Here is a 14,499-nt window from a genome sequence, read left to right as displayed (position 1 = left end):
CCTGTCGACAAAGATGGAGCCCTAGGCTGATATGTCTCATCCATAAGACAGTGAAGAAAAGTCTGATTGCTTGATTCCCTAGACTACCTGAACAGAAGCCCAGACATCTCCTGAGTAATGTGAGACACTGCGAGAGTCTGTTGGTAATATATTTATAAAAATATGTAGGTAAGCACAAGTAATCGTTGTTGGCTTTGTAGCTATTATCTAACATTTTCCTGTATGTAAAAGCAATTTTTCCTTTGTAAAATGTATATATTCCATTCCTGTTTTATTATCTACTGTTATTAAAATTTAGCTTCCAATTTTTAAGTATTAAAATTAGGACTAGTCTTAATTTCTTTCCCCTTGTGACTGATGTTTATACTTATAAGTAACAGTAGGTGGAAATCAGCCTAAGGACTGCCATTAATATATGCTACTGTAAATTTATATAGAGGAATCAGGGCAACAACTAGGATTGTGCAAAAGGTCCTGAAAAACCCTTAATTCACCTGAAATAAGGGTAGGCCAAAATCTACCTAAATATAGATACAATGAGCCTAGCTCCAGACTTGAAGAGCCCTGGCACCCTACCCTTTCACATCCCTCTACCCCCTCACAGCTTCTCCCTCATTTCTGTGTCCCTTCTGCTTGCTGCTGCTGACTTTCCAGAGGTCTTCAGGAAGTGCAAGGCAATTCCTCTTCTATATTATATTTTTAGGGCTGCATTAGGTAGAACTACTGTCCACCACAATCCACTGCTTTTCTGGGGGATCGGGAAGTAGCCTGAACCAGCAGGGAGAAGGTACACAGTCACGGTGTCTCATTGTAGCTCCTGCTAGACTAAATGACAATCTTCCCATTATCAGATATGGCCAGTGCCTCAATTTATCTTATTAGTTGGGTGGTTTAACCCTTCAGCTGAACGAAAATCCTCCCTCTCCCAGAGTACAATATAGCAGTCCAAAAAGGAAAAAAGACATTACATCTCTGCATTACAGTCTACTCAACAGGGTCTGGGTGAACATCTCGTCCCTTTTTCAACAGTTTTCTCCCCTTCATGAAAGGTTCCTCAATAGATCTTTCTTCAGCTCCTCTCCAGGCTACTTTTGCAGGCTTCTTCCTTAAGCCCTTTCCTTTCAGCAACATCAGCACACTTGTCTCTTGTCTCCTCCTTGCCAGAGAGATTCACTGCATGTCTGACCATTGCCCTGACCTCCCTCAGACAGAGAAAAGCAAGCCTTTTATACCCAACATGCTCTGTCAGCAGCCTACAGTTCCCATGACTTCCAAGTTCTCAGATTCCTCTGGTTTTGGCAGAGGTGATAGCCACAGAAGTGAGGTGAACTTCGTCCCCTTAAGGAGCCAACCAAGCTCATCCTGTGACAAGATGTAAAGAAACACTCTTCAAAATAACTAACTTTAAAGAGGAGTTTTATAGATCCACTTGGATTCCATTGCTTACATGCACTATCCTAATTATGGAGCACTTGTTTCCTCTGCTACTTCTTCTAGCAGTGGTATACAAGGAAAGGGTGCATCCCTTCTTTCTGGATGCCTTTGAAGGGGACAGACCTTTTCCTGACCTCTCTGAAGACCCAGTGGATTTAAGTAAGCAGTGGCCCTACCTGAAGGGACACGGTGCAAGAAGCATCATTACCCAGAAAGCAGGAAATCTATAACTTACCCATCAATGGAGCAAGGAATGGCAAAGAGAGGCGGCTCAGGGCCTGAATAGGAAGAAACAGATTGGGAGGAAAGGGGTACATTGAAGGGGTTTCATGTGGGTTTGGCTTTTATAAAATGCAAACCATAAAGTGGAACAGTAAAAGTTGGGTCACTGTCAATCCCTTCAGAGTTCTCTCAGTCCTGGACTACCCTAAGTCTTGAGCACTTTATATTACCACAAAATTATATCTTCTTTCATTTTTATAAACAACTTCAATTTCACCATTCAGAATCATACGCCAATTTTCTTGTTATTGTTAGTTTTTGAGAAAGGGGAAGCCAGTCACATCAATCACACTAAAAGAAATTCAAGACTGAATCCTGACCTAAGCCTTTTCTACCACAGACTAATCAGTCCTATCCAGAATCTGGTTAAGTCATTAAACTTTCAGTCTTAATATTTTATAACATTGTTTTTGTAGCATCAAAGATAAATAGCAGTGAAGGACAAATGCATCATTGTACATATGGAGAGAGATTGTTATCATCATAATGTGTGTAGGTTAAATTATATACTATTTACTGGGGATAATCTATTTTAATATTAGAATACTGGCAGTTAGCTACATCATTCAGGTAATTCTCTTTCAATGCATACCACATATAGGTCTGGAATTTCATTAATATGTCCTTCTGTCTTCATGGTACTAAGTGGTTTATAATAGAAATGGTTAAACTTTGTATTCTCATCCTATTTTTAATCTGTAGAAGATAAGAATTTATTGCACACACAAGCACTCCGAAAACGTTCTCTTTGCTCCCAGATTCAGATGATAAAACTCTGAAATGAAAGTGAACTTGGAAGAGCTGAAAAGTACTTGAACTTGACTAGTAAACACCACACTTTTCCAACAATCTATCTTCTTTAATTGCCAGGAGGTGCTTCCGAGGCTACAGTTTCGTAGGGATTTCTTTAGAGTAGACCAACGAACTTCATATGGAACAGCATATATACGGGGACATGACTAGATCTTTAGTCACTTCCTGAAAATGATTACCTACAGAGATAATTATCTTTCTGACACCAGGGTCTGAAATGGAAATATGCATTTCAGGGTAATACAAGATTTATTTTTGCAGTTATATTACACTATATACGTTTGTTTAAGGAGCTTCAGTAATTGCTGTTATCCTCAAATAGCTTGTATAATTTGGAGAAGGCCCTGAAAAAGTAATATTTACTGAGATTCCTAGGCTTATCTCACCATTTTATCCAGGAAGGAAGCATGGTATTGTGATTAAAGGAATTTTTCTGGTTTCACACATTAAGATAGCATTCCTAGTGGCTCAATCAGCAAGGATAGTAACTATAATCCAAGTTCTGATATCTAAGCCTTTCTACACAGTGTTCCATAAGTATAAGGTTTCAGAGTAGCAGCCGTGTTAGTCTGTGTGCGCAAAAGAAAAGGAGTACTTGTGGCACCTTAGAGACTAACACATTTATTTCAGCATAAGCTTTCGTGAGCTACAGCTCACTTCATCGGATGCATTCAGTGGAAAATACAGTGGGTAGATTTATATACATAGAGAACATGAAACAATGGGTGTTACCATACACGCTGTAACGAGAGTGATCAAGTAAGGTGAGCCATTACCAGCAGGAGAGCAGGGGCGGAGGGGACCTTTTGTAGTGATAATCAAGATGGGCTATTTCCAGCAGTTGACAAGAACGTCCGAGGAACAGTGGGGAGTGGGGGGATAAACATGGGGAAATAGTTTTACTTTGTGTAATGACCCTTTGTGTAATTTTCCACTGAATGCATCCGATGAAGTGAGCTGTAGCTCGTGAAAGCTTACGCTCAAATAAATTTATTAGTCTCTAAGGTGCCACAAGTACTCCTTTCTTTTTGCGAACACAGACTAACATGGCTGCTACTCTGAAACCTGTCATTATGCAAGGCACTGAATTTAACCGTATGGAGTGGAAATCTATCAACTTCATGAAAAAACTGGTACAGATACAGACAGGCATCATCTTCCTTTCCAAATGCAAACAGATGGACATCATACCAAAAGGACTTGAAGGTAAAAAATCCATTACAATCTACATACCACACAGATTATGCTGACAGCTTGTGCCACATGCTCTCAGAGAAACTGCGGAACCACCTGATCAACATCCTCTATAGGAAACAGGGAAAGATTAAGAATGAGCTCTCAAAACTGGATACTCTCATAAAAAACCAACCTTCCACACAAACTTCCTTGTGGCTGGACTTTACAAAAACTAGACAAGCCATTTACAACACACACTTTGCTTCTCTACAAAAGAAAAAGGACACTAAACTATCTAAACTACTACATGCCACAAGAGGCCACAACAGTGGTTCCCTTAACCCACCCAGCAATATTGTTAATCTATCCAACTATAATCTTAGCCCAGCAAAAGAATCTGTCCTATCTCGGGGCCTCTCCTTCTGCTCCTCCACCCCCACGAACATGATACAGTTCTGTGGTGACCAAGAATCCTATTTTCGACATCTCCGACTCAAGGAATATTTCCAACACACCTCTGAACAATATACTAACCCACAGAGACGTTCCTGCCAAGACTACAAAAAGAAGGATTCTGGGTGGGCTCCTCCTGAAGGTCGAAACAACAGACTGGACTTCTACATAGAGTGCTTCCGCCGATGTGCATGGGCTGAAATTGTGGAAAAGCAGCATGACTTGCCCGATAACCTCAGCTGTGCAAAACACAATGCCATCCACAGCCTCAGAAACAACTCTGACATCATAATCAAAAAGGCTGACAAAGGAGGTGCTGTCGTCATCATGAATAGATCGGAACATGAACAAGAGGCTGCTAGGCAGCTCTCCAACACACTTTCTACAAGCCATTACCCTCTGATCCCACTGAGGGTTACCAAAAGAAACTACACCATTTGCTCAAGAAACTCCTTGAAAAAGCACAAGAACAAATCTGCACAGACACACTCCTGGAACCCCAACCAGGGGTATTCTATCTGCTACCCAAGATCCATAAACCTGGAAATCCTGGACGCCCCATCATCTCAGGCATTGGAACCCTGACAGCAGGATTGTCTGGCTATGTAGACTCCCTCCTCAGGCCCTATGCTACCAGCACTCCCAGCTATCTTCGAGACACCACTGACTTCCTGAGGAAACTACAATCCATCGGTGATCTTCCTGAAAACACCATCCTGGCCACTATGGATGTAGAAGCCCTCTACACCAAAATTCCACACAAAGATGGACTATAAGCCGTCAGGAACACTATCCCCGATAATGTCACGGCAAACCTGGTGGCTGAACTTTGTGACTTTGTCCTCAGCCATAACTATTTCACATTTGGGGACAATGTATACCTTCAAATCAGCGGCACTGCTATGGGTACCCGCATGGCCCCACAGTATGCCAACATTTTTATGGCTGACTTAGAACAACGCTTCCTCAGCTCTCGTCCCCTAATGCCCCTACTCTACTTGCGCTACATTGATGACATCTTCATCATCTGGACTCATGGAAAAGAAGCCCTTGAGGAATTCCACCATGATTTCAACAATTTCCATCCCACCATCAACCTTAGTCTGGACCAGTTCACACAAGAGATCCACTTCCTGGACACTACGGTGCTAATAAGCGATGGTCACATAAACACCACCCTATACCGGAAACCTACTGACCGCTATGCCTACCTACATGCATCCAGGTTTCAGCCAGGCCACACCACACGATCCATTGTCTACAGCCAAGCTCTACGATACAACCGCATTTGCTCCAACCCCTCAGACAGAGACAAACACCTACAAGATCTCTATCAAGCGTTCTTACAACTACAATACCCACCTGCTGAAGTGAAGAAACAGACCGACAGAGCCAGAAGAGTACCCAGAAGTCACCTACTACAGGACAGGCCCAACAACGAAAATAACAGAACGCCACTAGCCGTCACCTTCAGCCCCCAACTAAAACCTCTCCAACGCATCATCAAGGATCTACAACCTATCCTGAAGGACGACCCATCACTCTCACAGATCTTGGGAGACAGGCCAGTCCTTGCTTACAGACAGCCCCCCAACCTGAAGCAAATACTCACCAGCAACCACACACCACACAACAGAACCACTAACCCAGGAACCTATCCTTGCAACAAAGCCCGTTGCCAACTGTGTCCACATATCTATTCAGGGGATACCATCATAGGACCTAATCACATCAGCCACACCATCAGAGACTCATTCACCTGCACATCTACCAATGTGCCAGCAATGCCCCTCTGCCATGTACATTGGTCAAACTGGACAGTCTCTACGTAAAAGAATAAATGGACACAAATCAGACGTCAAAAATTTTAACATTCATAAACCAGTTGGAGAACACTTCAATCTCTTTGGTCACTCGATTACAGACCTAAAAGTGGCAATTCTTCAACAAAAAAACTTCAAAAACAGACTCCAACGAGAGATTGCTGAATTGGAATTAATTTGCAAACTGGATACAATTAACTTAGGCTTGAATAGAGACTGGGAGTGGGTGGGTCATTACACAAAGTAAAACTATTTCCCCATGTTTATTCCCTCCAACACACACCCCACTGTTCCTCAGAAGTTCTTGTCAACTGCTGGAAATGGCCCACCTTGATTATCACTACAAAAGGCCCCGCCCCCCCCGCAGCCTCCCCTCTGCTCTCCTGCTGGTAATAGCTCACCTTAAGTGATCACTCTCATTACAGTGTGTATGGTAACACCCATTGTTTGATGTTCTCTATGTATATAAATCTCCCCACTGTATTTTCCACTGAATGCATCCGATGAAGTGAGCTATAGCTCACGAAAGCTTATGCTCAAATAAATTTGTTGGTCTCTAAGGTGCCACAAGTACTCCTTTTCTTTTTGCATAAGTATAAGGTGGCTCTGCATTCTCATTCTAAATTTCTGACTTAAGGTAGTGTTGGAGTTTCACCTTAATACATCTGTAAAACTACTATTTAGTAGAGTTTTTCTCTAAACCTTATGATTTACAGGCGAGGCTAGGTTATATAGGATATATATTAAATGGTCTCTTAGTTACTATTTAGACAGGACAAAGGTTTTTCATAAATCTCTTAGGGTGTTTGTGGTATACGTAGACAAGTCTGAGTAGAGATTGTCTCAGTGGATTCAAACCTGTTATGGCCTTGCTGGTTTCTGCACATGAATGTCTTAGAGCATGAGGTCCGAAAGCAGCATTTCTGCTGCATAACAAAATATTTAAGGCTGATACCTGAAAGCTCAGTTCACACATTTATGCAATATTATTGACTTGGCCTCTAGCCTGATGTCCGATTTAGCAGAGAAGGGCTTCAATCATTATTTAACCAGTTATGCTCAAACACATTGCCTTTGAAGATTATTAATAGTTCATTTTCCACAAATCTATATGGGCAATTCTTGAAAGAACTGTGGGAGACCTAGTCAGACACCAGAGAAAGAAGCAGCAGAAAGAACTTTGTTCAGTAGTTCTGGACAAGTTAAAAGGAAATAACCAAAGCAGAAAGGTGAATTCCAGTGGATTGACTCAGGGGAACATATCAGTCACGTACTGATGGCCCCGTTCAGGGAAGCACTTAAGCACATGCTTAAAGTTAAGTATGTGCTTAAGTGCTTTCATAAATAGGTATGCCAAGACCAGGACTAGCACATCCTGTGGTGGTGAACTGCTCCCCAGCTGAGAAGCATAACAAAGCTCCATTTTATATCAGAGATCTACAGCCACAACGCAGCCAGCAAAAAACACTTTGCCACAGGACACCAAAAGGACTCATTGACTTTTAACTTCATTTATTCTTTAATCCCAGTCTATCTTTGACAGACTTAAACTATTGATCCCTCTGTCTAGCTAGGAATTATACAGCACTTTACCTTAGTATTTGAGTGCCTCCCAGATTTAATTCATACTCTCTCTTTCCTTCTTCTCAGTGGAATTTTTAAACAAAATTGCTTATTATTCATTTATTGTGGGAAGGCTAGGTCAGAGAAGTCAGATTTACATTTTACTCTGAGTTGGTTGTCATTTGGATCTCTTGTGGCAGTAAACGCCACAGTGCTTGGACAGCTGCCAAGAAAGCTTTCATTTTCCCTTTTACGAGTCTCAGTCTTGTGGTGACAGTTCTATTCTTCCAGAGAAATGAAACTGTCATGGGGGATCATGATTATGGAGAGCGAGGTGATCTTGCAGGTTGCTTGGACCAATTATATAAAGGATTTTGAAGATCAGGACCAAAACCTTGAACTTCACTGTATTTGATGATGAGTGGTGCACTAGGGCAATGTATTTGTGATTGTCTATGTTAGAGATAAAAGGGCTGGTTGGGAATTTTCCACTGGAACTATTTTTCAACAGAAAATGCCTTTTTCGTAAAACCAAATTTGATACAGGTAAATTTCATTTTGACAAAAAAATTTTCATTTTCCATCCAGAATATTGCTGGCAATTTTAAAATCTAGATTGGATTTTTTTTTAAAATAAAAATATATGCTCTAGTTCAAACAGGAGTTATATTGGGGAAATGTTATGGTCCGTGTTATACAGGAGGTCAGACATGATCACAATGGTCCCTTCTGGCCTTGAAAGTTATAAACCTTTGAAAATTGGGCTCCTTGCTGCCTGCCTGGAAGGATCTTGTCAATTTCACTTTCAGCCATCAGGGAAAAAGCGAAATTGACAAGAGCTTTTCAGGCACACTGCTGGGGAGATACAGTGGGCCTGTGGGGAAGGCAGGGAGGATGAATGTGCCTCCTATTGCCTCTCATGGACAAGTCAACCTCATAGGATCTATAATTAAGTCTTAATTTATTAGCATTGAAATTATTCTGTTTGAATCATAATCATCTTAAAGGGAAAATTCAAATAACTCATTTATTGTTTTAAGATGATTGTGATACGTTGACATATATAATTATAAAATTGAGAACTTATATAGCACTTTAAAAAGGTGAAACACTGTATAAACATGAATTAGCTCTCATAACACTGCTATGAGCTAAGTATTATCATCCCTATTTTACAGAGGGGGGAAAATCAGAGAAAATATTTATATCAAGTTATTTCCAGGACCAAACAGAGCCAGTGGCAGAGCAAGACTTGAAATATAGGAGGAGTTCCTGGCCCAGGTGCAGGTATCTCTTTCTAGTAGATCATGGTGCTTTCTCATATGGGTAGTGTTAGCAGTTAATCATTGCTTAAGAGCCATCAAAGGGCAAAACAGTGTCTTTGATTGTGTAACTACAAATCACAACTAACCTGCACTCAACTTCCTTCTACAAGATCTTTACATTTTAATTAATTTTAGTTTTATATAAAAACTATTTATTTGCTTATTTCTTTGATTACTGCACTTAATATGCAATAAGCAAACACTGTGTCTTCTAACCTTTGTAAGGTTTTAATAATCGGAAAAATATTTTATCTACTAGATGTTTTTGTTTTACCAGTGTTTGTACTGGCTATGTTTAAACACAGTGTACTCAGTGTTTTTGTCTTTGCTATTTTGTTCACTGTTTTTTAGATTGTTGTTTTATTTGCGATGTATTTACATAGAACCACCACATACACAAACTGTACCCTAGTGTATGGAAATTAGATATTTGCACACATTCAGATACTCAATGTTTTCCAGGCAGAATGTAGGGCATGAATTTTAAAATATGTCCCTAAATGTTAGTTTGGATCCATACAGCTTATAACCCATCTGAAACCATAAGTCTCTTTGCAATATCATAATCGTTTCCACAGCAGCTAAACATATGTCATAAATTAAGGATTCTGACTACGAGAGCTGAATAAGAATTAGGAATGACAAAATATTCTAAAAGTTTTTGTTTTTAATAGAAGACTTCTTAACCAGCAACAAGGAGAGAAAACTACAGAAAGTCTGTGTGCTCATACAGAACCTAGTACACTAGGTCCCCGATCCTGGTTAAAGTCACTGGGGGTTTCTGTAATTAATAATGATCATAATAATATGTATATTATAAAGTTGCTTCCAAACAGAAAGTTTTCTTGAAGTTGAAAAGAGAAGGCAGCCACTGTTTGAAGAATCATTATGTAATAGTTTTGTAGACTCATCATCACACTCATATCTGATAAAAATATTTGACTGTAACATTTCATTGAAGTTGAAGTTCCTGTGTAGCAACTATACAAGGCTGGAAGCTGCCAAGAGCTGTGAGATTACTGACGAGAATAACATATCTGGAGCCCTGCCTAGAACTGAGACAAAATTTCATTCATATTCATGCATATACTTACAATATACCTCCAAAATGAAATAAGGATTTAATTCCAAGAGGTTCCAATGACATGATAATATGTCACAGTTAATTATATCAGGAGATGCTCAAAATCGAATCTAACAATTATTTTCTAATAAGTGTGCTCTTATCAGTCGATTGTCTTTCTAGAGCTCCACTCCTGGGGATCTGTGCATCCATGAGTCTTGTACCATCGGGCTACCCATCCCACCTGCATTGATTCAAGAATCGTAAGGTGGGAAACCGCAACTTCATCTGCCCTCAGTTTCTTTCCACTACTTCAGAGTTCTTTGGTAAATACTCCAGAGAAAGGGAGAACGAGGGTTGGAAGTGTGCTTCTGCAGAAATCTGGAAACAGTAGAAACTCGCATGACGACAGGTTTCAGAGTAGCAGCTGTGTTAGTCTGTATCCGCAAAAAGAAAAGGAGGACTTGTAGCACCTGAGAGACTAACAAATTTATTTGAGCATAAGCTTTCGTGAGCTACAGCTCACTTCATTGGATGCATCCGATGAAGTGAGCTGTAGCTCACGAAAGCTTATGCTTAAATAAATTTGTTAGTCTCTAAGGTGCCACAAGTCCACCTTTTCTTTTAGTAGAAACTCAGTAGCAGAGAAAATCAGCAGATGCTGGGACTGATGGACTCCGATGATGTTATCAGTGCCTGACTGGTTTTTACACCCTTTACAGTGGATGGCCTCTCTCCCCCCTTTGCTCCCAACAAAATTCCATACAAACAAATTAAAAAAAAAAGAAAAACAAAAAAAAAAGGGTAATTTACATAAGGCTTGCAGACCATCACTTTGTTCACTCTGCTTGTACGCTACGCCCTCTCTCTCCAATCATTTGTCTATCTTGTCTATTGAGACTGTAAACTCTTTGGGGCATGGACTATCTCTTATTGCATGTTTGTAAAGTGCCTAGCACAATGGAGTCCCAATCTCAGTTGGTGTCTCTAGGTACTACCATATACAAACTAATGAGTAAGGCTGCGAGTCTGTCATGGAGGTCATGGATTCTGTGACTTTCTGTGACCTCCATAACTTCTGCAGTGGCCCATGTGCCTGGCCAGGTGCATTGGCCACTGCTGGGGCAGTTTCGGGCTGCCCTCCCCGCACAGCAGCAGCAGGAGTTTGGATGTGGGAGGAGGCTAAGGGTTGGGGCACAGGAGGGGGTGAGGGCTTAGGGTGGTGCTTATCTCGGGAGGTGCTCCCTGGAAGTGGCAACATCCCTTGGCTCCTAGGCGGAGCCATGGCCAGGGGACTCTGTGCGCTGCCTCCACCTGCAGGTGCCACACCTGCAGCTCCCATTGACCGTGGTTCCTGGCCAATGGGAGCTGCGGAGCCAGTGCTCGGGGTGGAGGCAGTGTGCAGAGCTGCCTGGCCTCGTCTCTGCCTAGGAGCTGAGGGAGGGGTATGTCACTGCTTCCAGGGAGGCGTGGAGCCACGTAGGGAACCTGCCAGACCCGCCACCCCTCCCTAGCACCAGTGGGGGTCCCAGGCCGCGCGCTGTCTGCCTCCCACCCGAGCGCCCATTCCCGAACACCCGTGGCACCCCCAGGCTACCCCTACCCCAAGATTTAGTCAGGAGTATATAGTACAAGTCATGAACAGGTCGCGAGCCGTGAATTTTTGTTTACTGCCCATGACCTATCCATGACTTTTACTAAAAATACCTGTGACTAAAACATAGCCTTACTAATAAGTATACACTTTAAATAATGCAGTTACTAGAAATACACCATTTTTTCTTCATTCTCTGGAGATCAACAAAGAGTAATAATCCCAAGGACAGGGCTGAGAAGGACTTAATTAAATAAGGAGTGAAACACTGCTCTTTCTCTGAGGGTCTGCCAGGAGACTGAAGTATCAACAAGTAGATAAGCCCTGATTGGAGCCACAAGAATCCCATGAGTGCTGTCCTCTCTGTTTTCTGTACAGGTAGAACTTTGTTTTCCAACACCTTTAGCAGATGTCTAAGGTTTTCAAAATACTTGTGATGTAATTAGAGAGAATATTATCATCAGGAGACTTGACAGAGAGAAAAGATGTTTTGTAATCCTTCACGAAGCTAATTTAGGTCAACAGCTGAGCCGATCCTTTTAAAATGTATTTGTGAATAATTATGCAATAAAAAATTGTCAACATTTATAACATGTTATTTGCAATGAGTTATTTGACCAGTTCTAGTCATCAGGTTCATCTAGGTCAGTATTATTTGAGTCTTGAGACAGATTATTCATATATTAGCCAATGGTAATGAGAGCTGTGGAGGAGAAGGGGGTGAATAGAACCCCTGCATTGCTTTGGAGGACATGGGTGAGGAACTCTAATACCCTTTCATAATTCTGAAATCCTTTTGGTATGCTTGTCAGCTCCCAATCTTTTGAAAAAGTAACAAATTTTCAAGAAAATAAGTATTGTTTCTAAATACAAGATTTCACTATGAATATACAGTAATACAAAAGTTGAAGGTACTTTTGTCATTTTGTTGGTCTAGTTCATTGGTTTTCAACCATTTTTCTTTTGTGGACCCCTAAAACATTTCAAATGGAGGTATGGATCTCTTTGAAAATCTTAGACATAGTCTGCAGACAGCCAGGGGTCTGCGGATGACAAGTTGAAAACCACTGGCCTAGTTTACATCAGATGGTGTAAATGTACTCTTACCATTGAGAAGCCAGTGTAGTAAACACATCAGTGGTTTCAGGTTCTTGGAATAGTTTCAGAAGTTCTGGATCACATGATAGGTGTGCAAGGATTCTTAATTCAATATGGGAAAAATCTAGCAAATAAAACTCTTAATTAGTACCCTTGCAACTTTTCTATTATTATACTTTTTAACACCCTTTCCATATTTATTTCCATTCTTATATTTTTCAGTTACATGGCAACAGAATTTTATAGAATTCATGTTTTTTCACAAAAGGTTATACTTTTAAAACAAAACAATGTAAAACTTTAGCGCCTACAAGTCGAAGCATGAAGGGACATACAAATGTTTAGCATATCTGGCATGTAAATACTTTGCATCACCAGCTGCAATGCCTGTTCTTACTTTCAAGTGACACTGTAAATTAAAAGCAACCAGCATTATCTCTCATAAATGTAAACAAACTTGTTTGTTTTAGCAATTGACTGAACAAGAAGTAGGACTGAGTGGACTTCTATGAGATGAATAGAAAAACATCCAAAATATTTATAATACATTTAAATTGGTATTCTACTATTAACAGTGTGATTAAACCTGCAATTAACTGACTACTTTTTAATCTAGTTAATTTGCTTTGAAATAATCACATGCATTAACTGTGATTAATTGACAGCTCTAGTGAGAATTAACCTTGCCCAAGGCATGAAAACTTTCTGCATGAATGATTAAAGTTTGGCAAAGTTATAGGTGCTTATGCTGAAAAGTATTAGGTAGCTTTACAGATAGATGTTGCTACCAGCACTGCTTATAATACAGACATTCAGACTCTGCTTGTGAGGAATGGGCCACTCTTGAAGATAACTACACTTAACATCAATGCTTTTTCTTCACAAGGTCAATGAAGATGTAGTGGCATCCAAAAGAGGACTAGCAGCAGATATCGCAGGACGTTTGTTAATAATAAACAATTATAATGGAAATTTTCTTACCTGCTGCTAAGAACGTATATCCTTTAGCTGAAACAAACAATGTTCTTGGAGAAATAGTTACTATTTCATTTTCTTTTCCTAGAGAGGAGATGGGAGAAACATATATTACATCACAGAAACAAAATAAAACAACAATAAAACTTTGCTGTAAAACAGGCAAGGTTGCTAAGCACAGACCACCACAAATTCAAGGAATTGAAAAGTTAAGCCATCTAACAGCACTTACCCTGTACTCTACAAATAAATAATGAATTAATTTCCTACTGCAGACACAATTTCCTAGGAAATTATTTCCATGTGCTGAGTCTTTACAGAAGAAAGGACAGGATGACAAGTAAAGTGAATGCATTACTGGAATCCTATTCCACTTGGTGTAGGAAAGGCAACAATGCTTGAAGCATAGTATATTTCCTCTACTACTGATTGTTACCAACTGACTGTAAAAGTTGCAAAGGAGGAAATGAGAATGTCTGGAGTAGTTTGCAAAGGGAAGGAAAACCTGAAAAAAACGTAGTTTTGCAAAGTACATATGATTAGGGCTCAGTGTTTGTCACGGACGTCGCGGAAGTTACAGATTCTGTGACTTCTTGTGACCTCCGTGACTTCTGCAGCAGCCAGTGTGGCTGACTGCAGGGCCGCCCAATCAGCGGGCCCCAGAGCCAGCTGCTCAGGCGGCCCTGCAGACAGCCACACCGGTCCCTACTCAAGCATCTCTGCAGCCAGTCGCTTGGGTGGCCCCACAGCCAGCCGCTGCGGCTAGCCCTGGGACCACCTGAGCAGCAGTCCCAGGGGCGGCTGGAGCTGCCGCAGCTTGGCGGCTCCCAGCAGCAGTCCCAGGGCAGCCGGAGCAGCGGCTGGCCCCGGGGCTCCTCACTCCCTGGCAGTGGCCAGAGC

The 14,499-nt window shown here is 41.0% G+C and overlaps 1 protein-coding gene across 1 annotated transcript in view; it reads right to left on the bottom strand.

Moving 5' to 3' along the window:
• Nucleotides 1-14,499, bottom strand: part of POLN (DNA polymerase nu) — a 202,798-nt gene that overhangs the window by 38,229 nt on the left and 150,070 nt on the right. Inside the window, exons 16-17 of the mRNA XM_037898583.2 lie at nucleotides 13,606-13,683; nucleotides 12,634-12,748 (exon numbers count right to left, since the gene is read on the bottom strand). Of these exons, the coding sequence (XP_037754511.1) occupies nucleotides 12,634-12,748; nucleotides 13,606-13,683 (193 nt within the window). The remainder of the gene's footprint in view (nucleotides 1-12,633; nucleotides 12,749-13,605; nucleotides 13,684-14,499) is intronic.

Source organism: Chelonia mydas, chromosome 4, assembly GCF_015237465.2.
Source record: "Chelonia mydas isolate rCheMyd1 chromosome 4, rCheMyd1.pri.v2, whole genome shotgun sequence".
Lineage (NCBI taxonomy): Eukaryota > Metazoa > Chordata > Testudines > Cheloniidae > Chelonia > Chelonia mydas.
The sequence above is the reverse complement of the archived record's forward strand: the minus strand, read 5'-3'. Positions and strand labels throughout refer to the sequence as shown.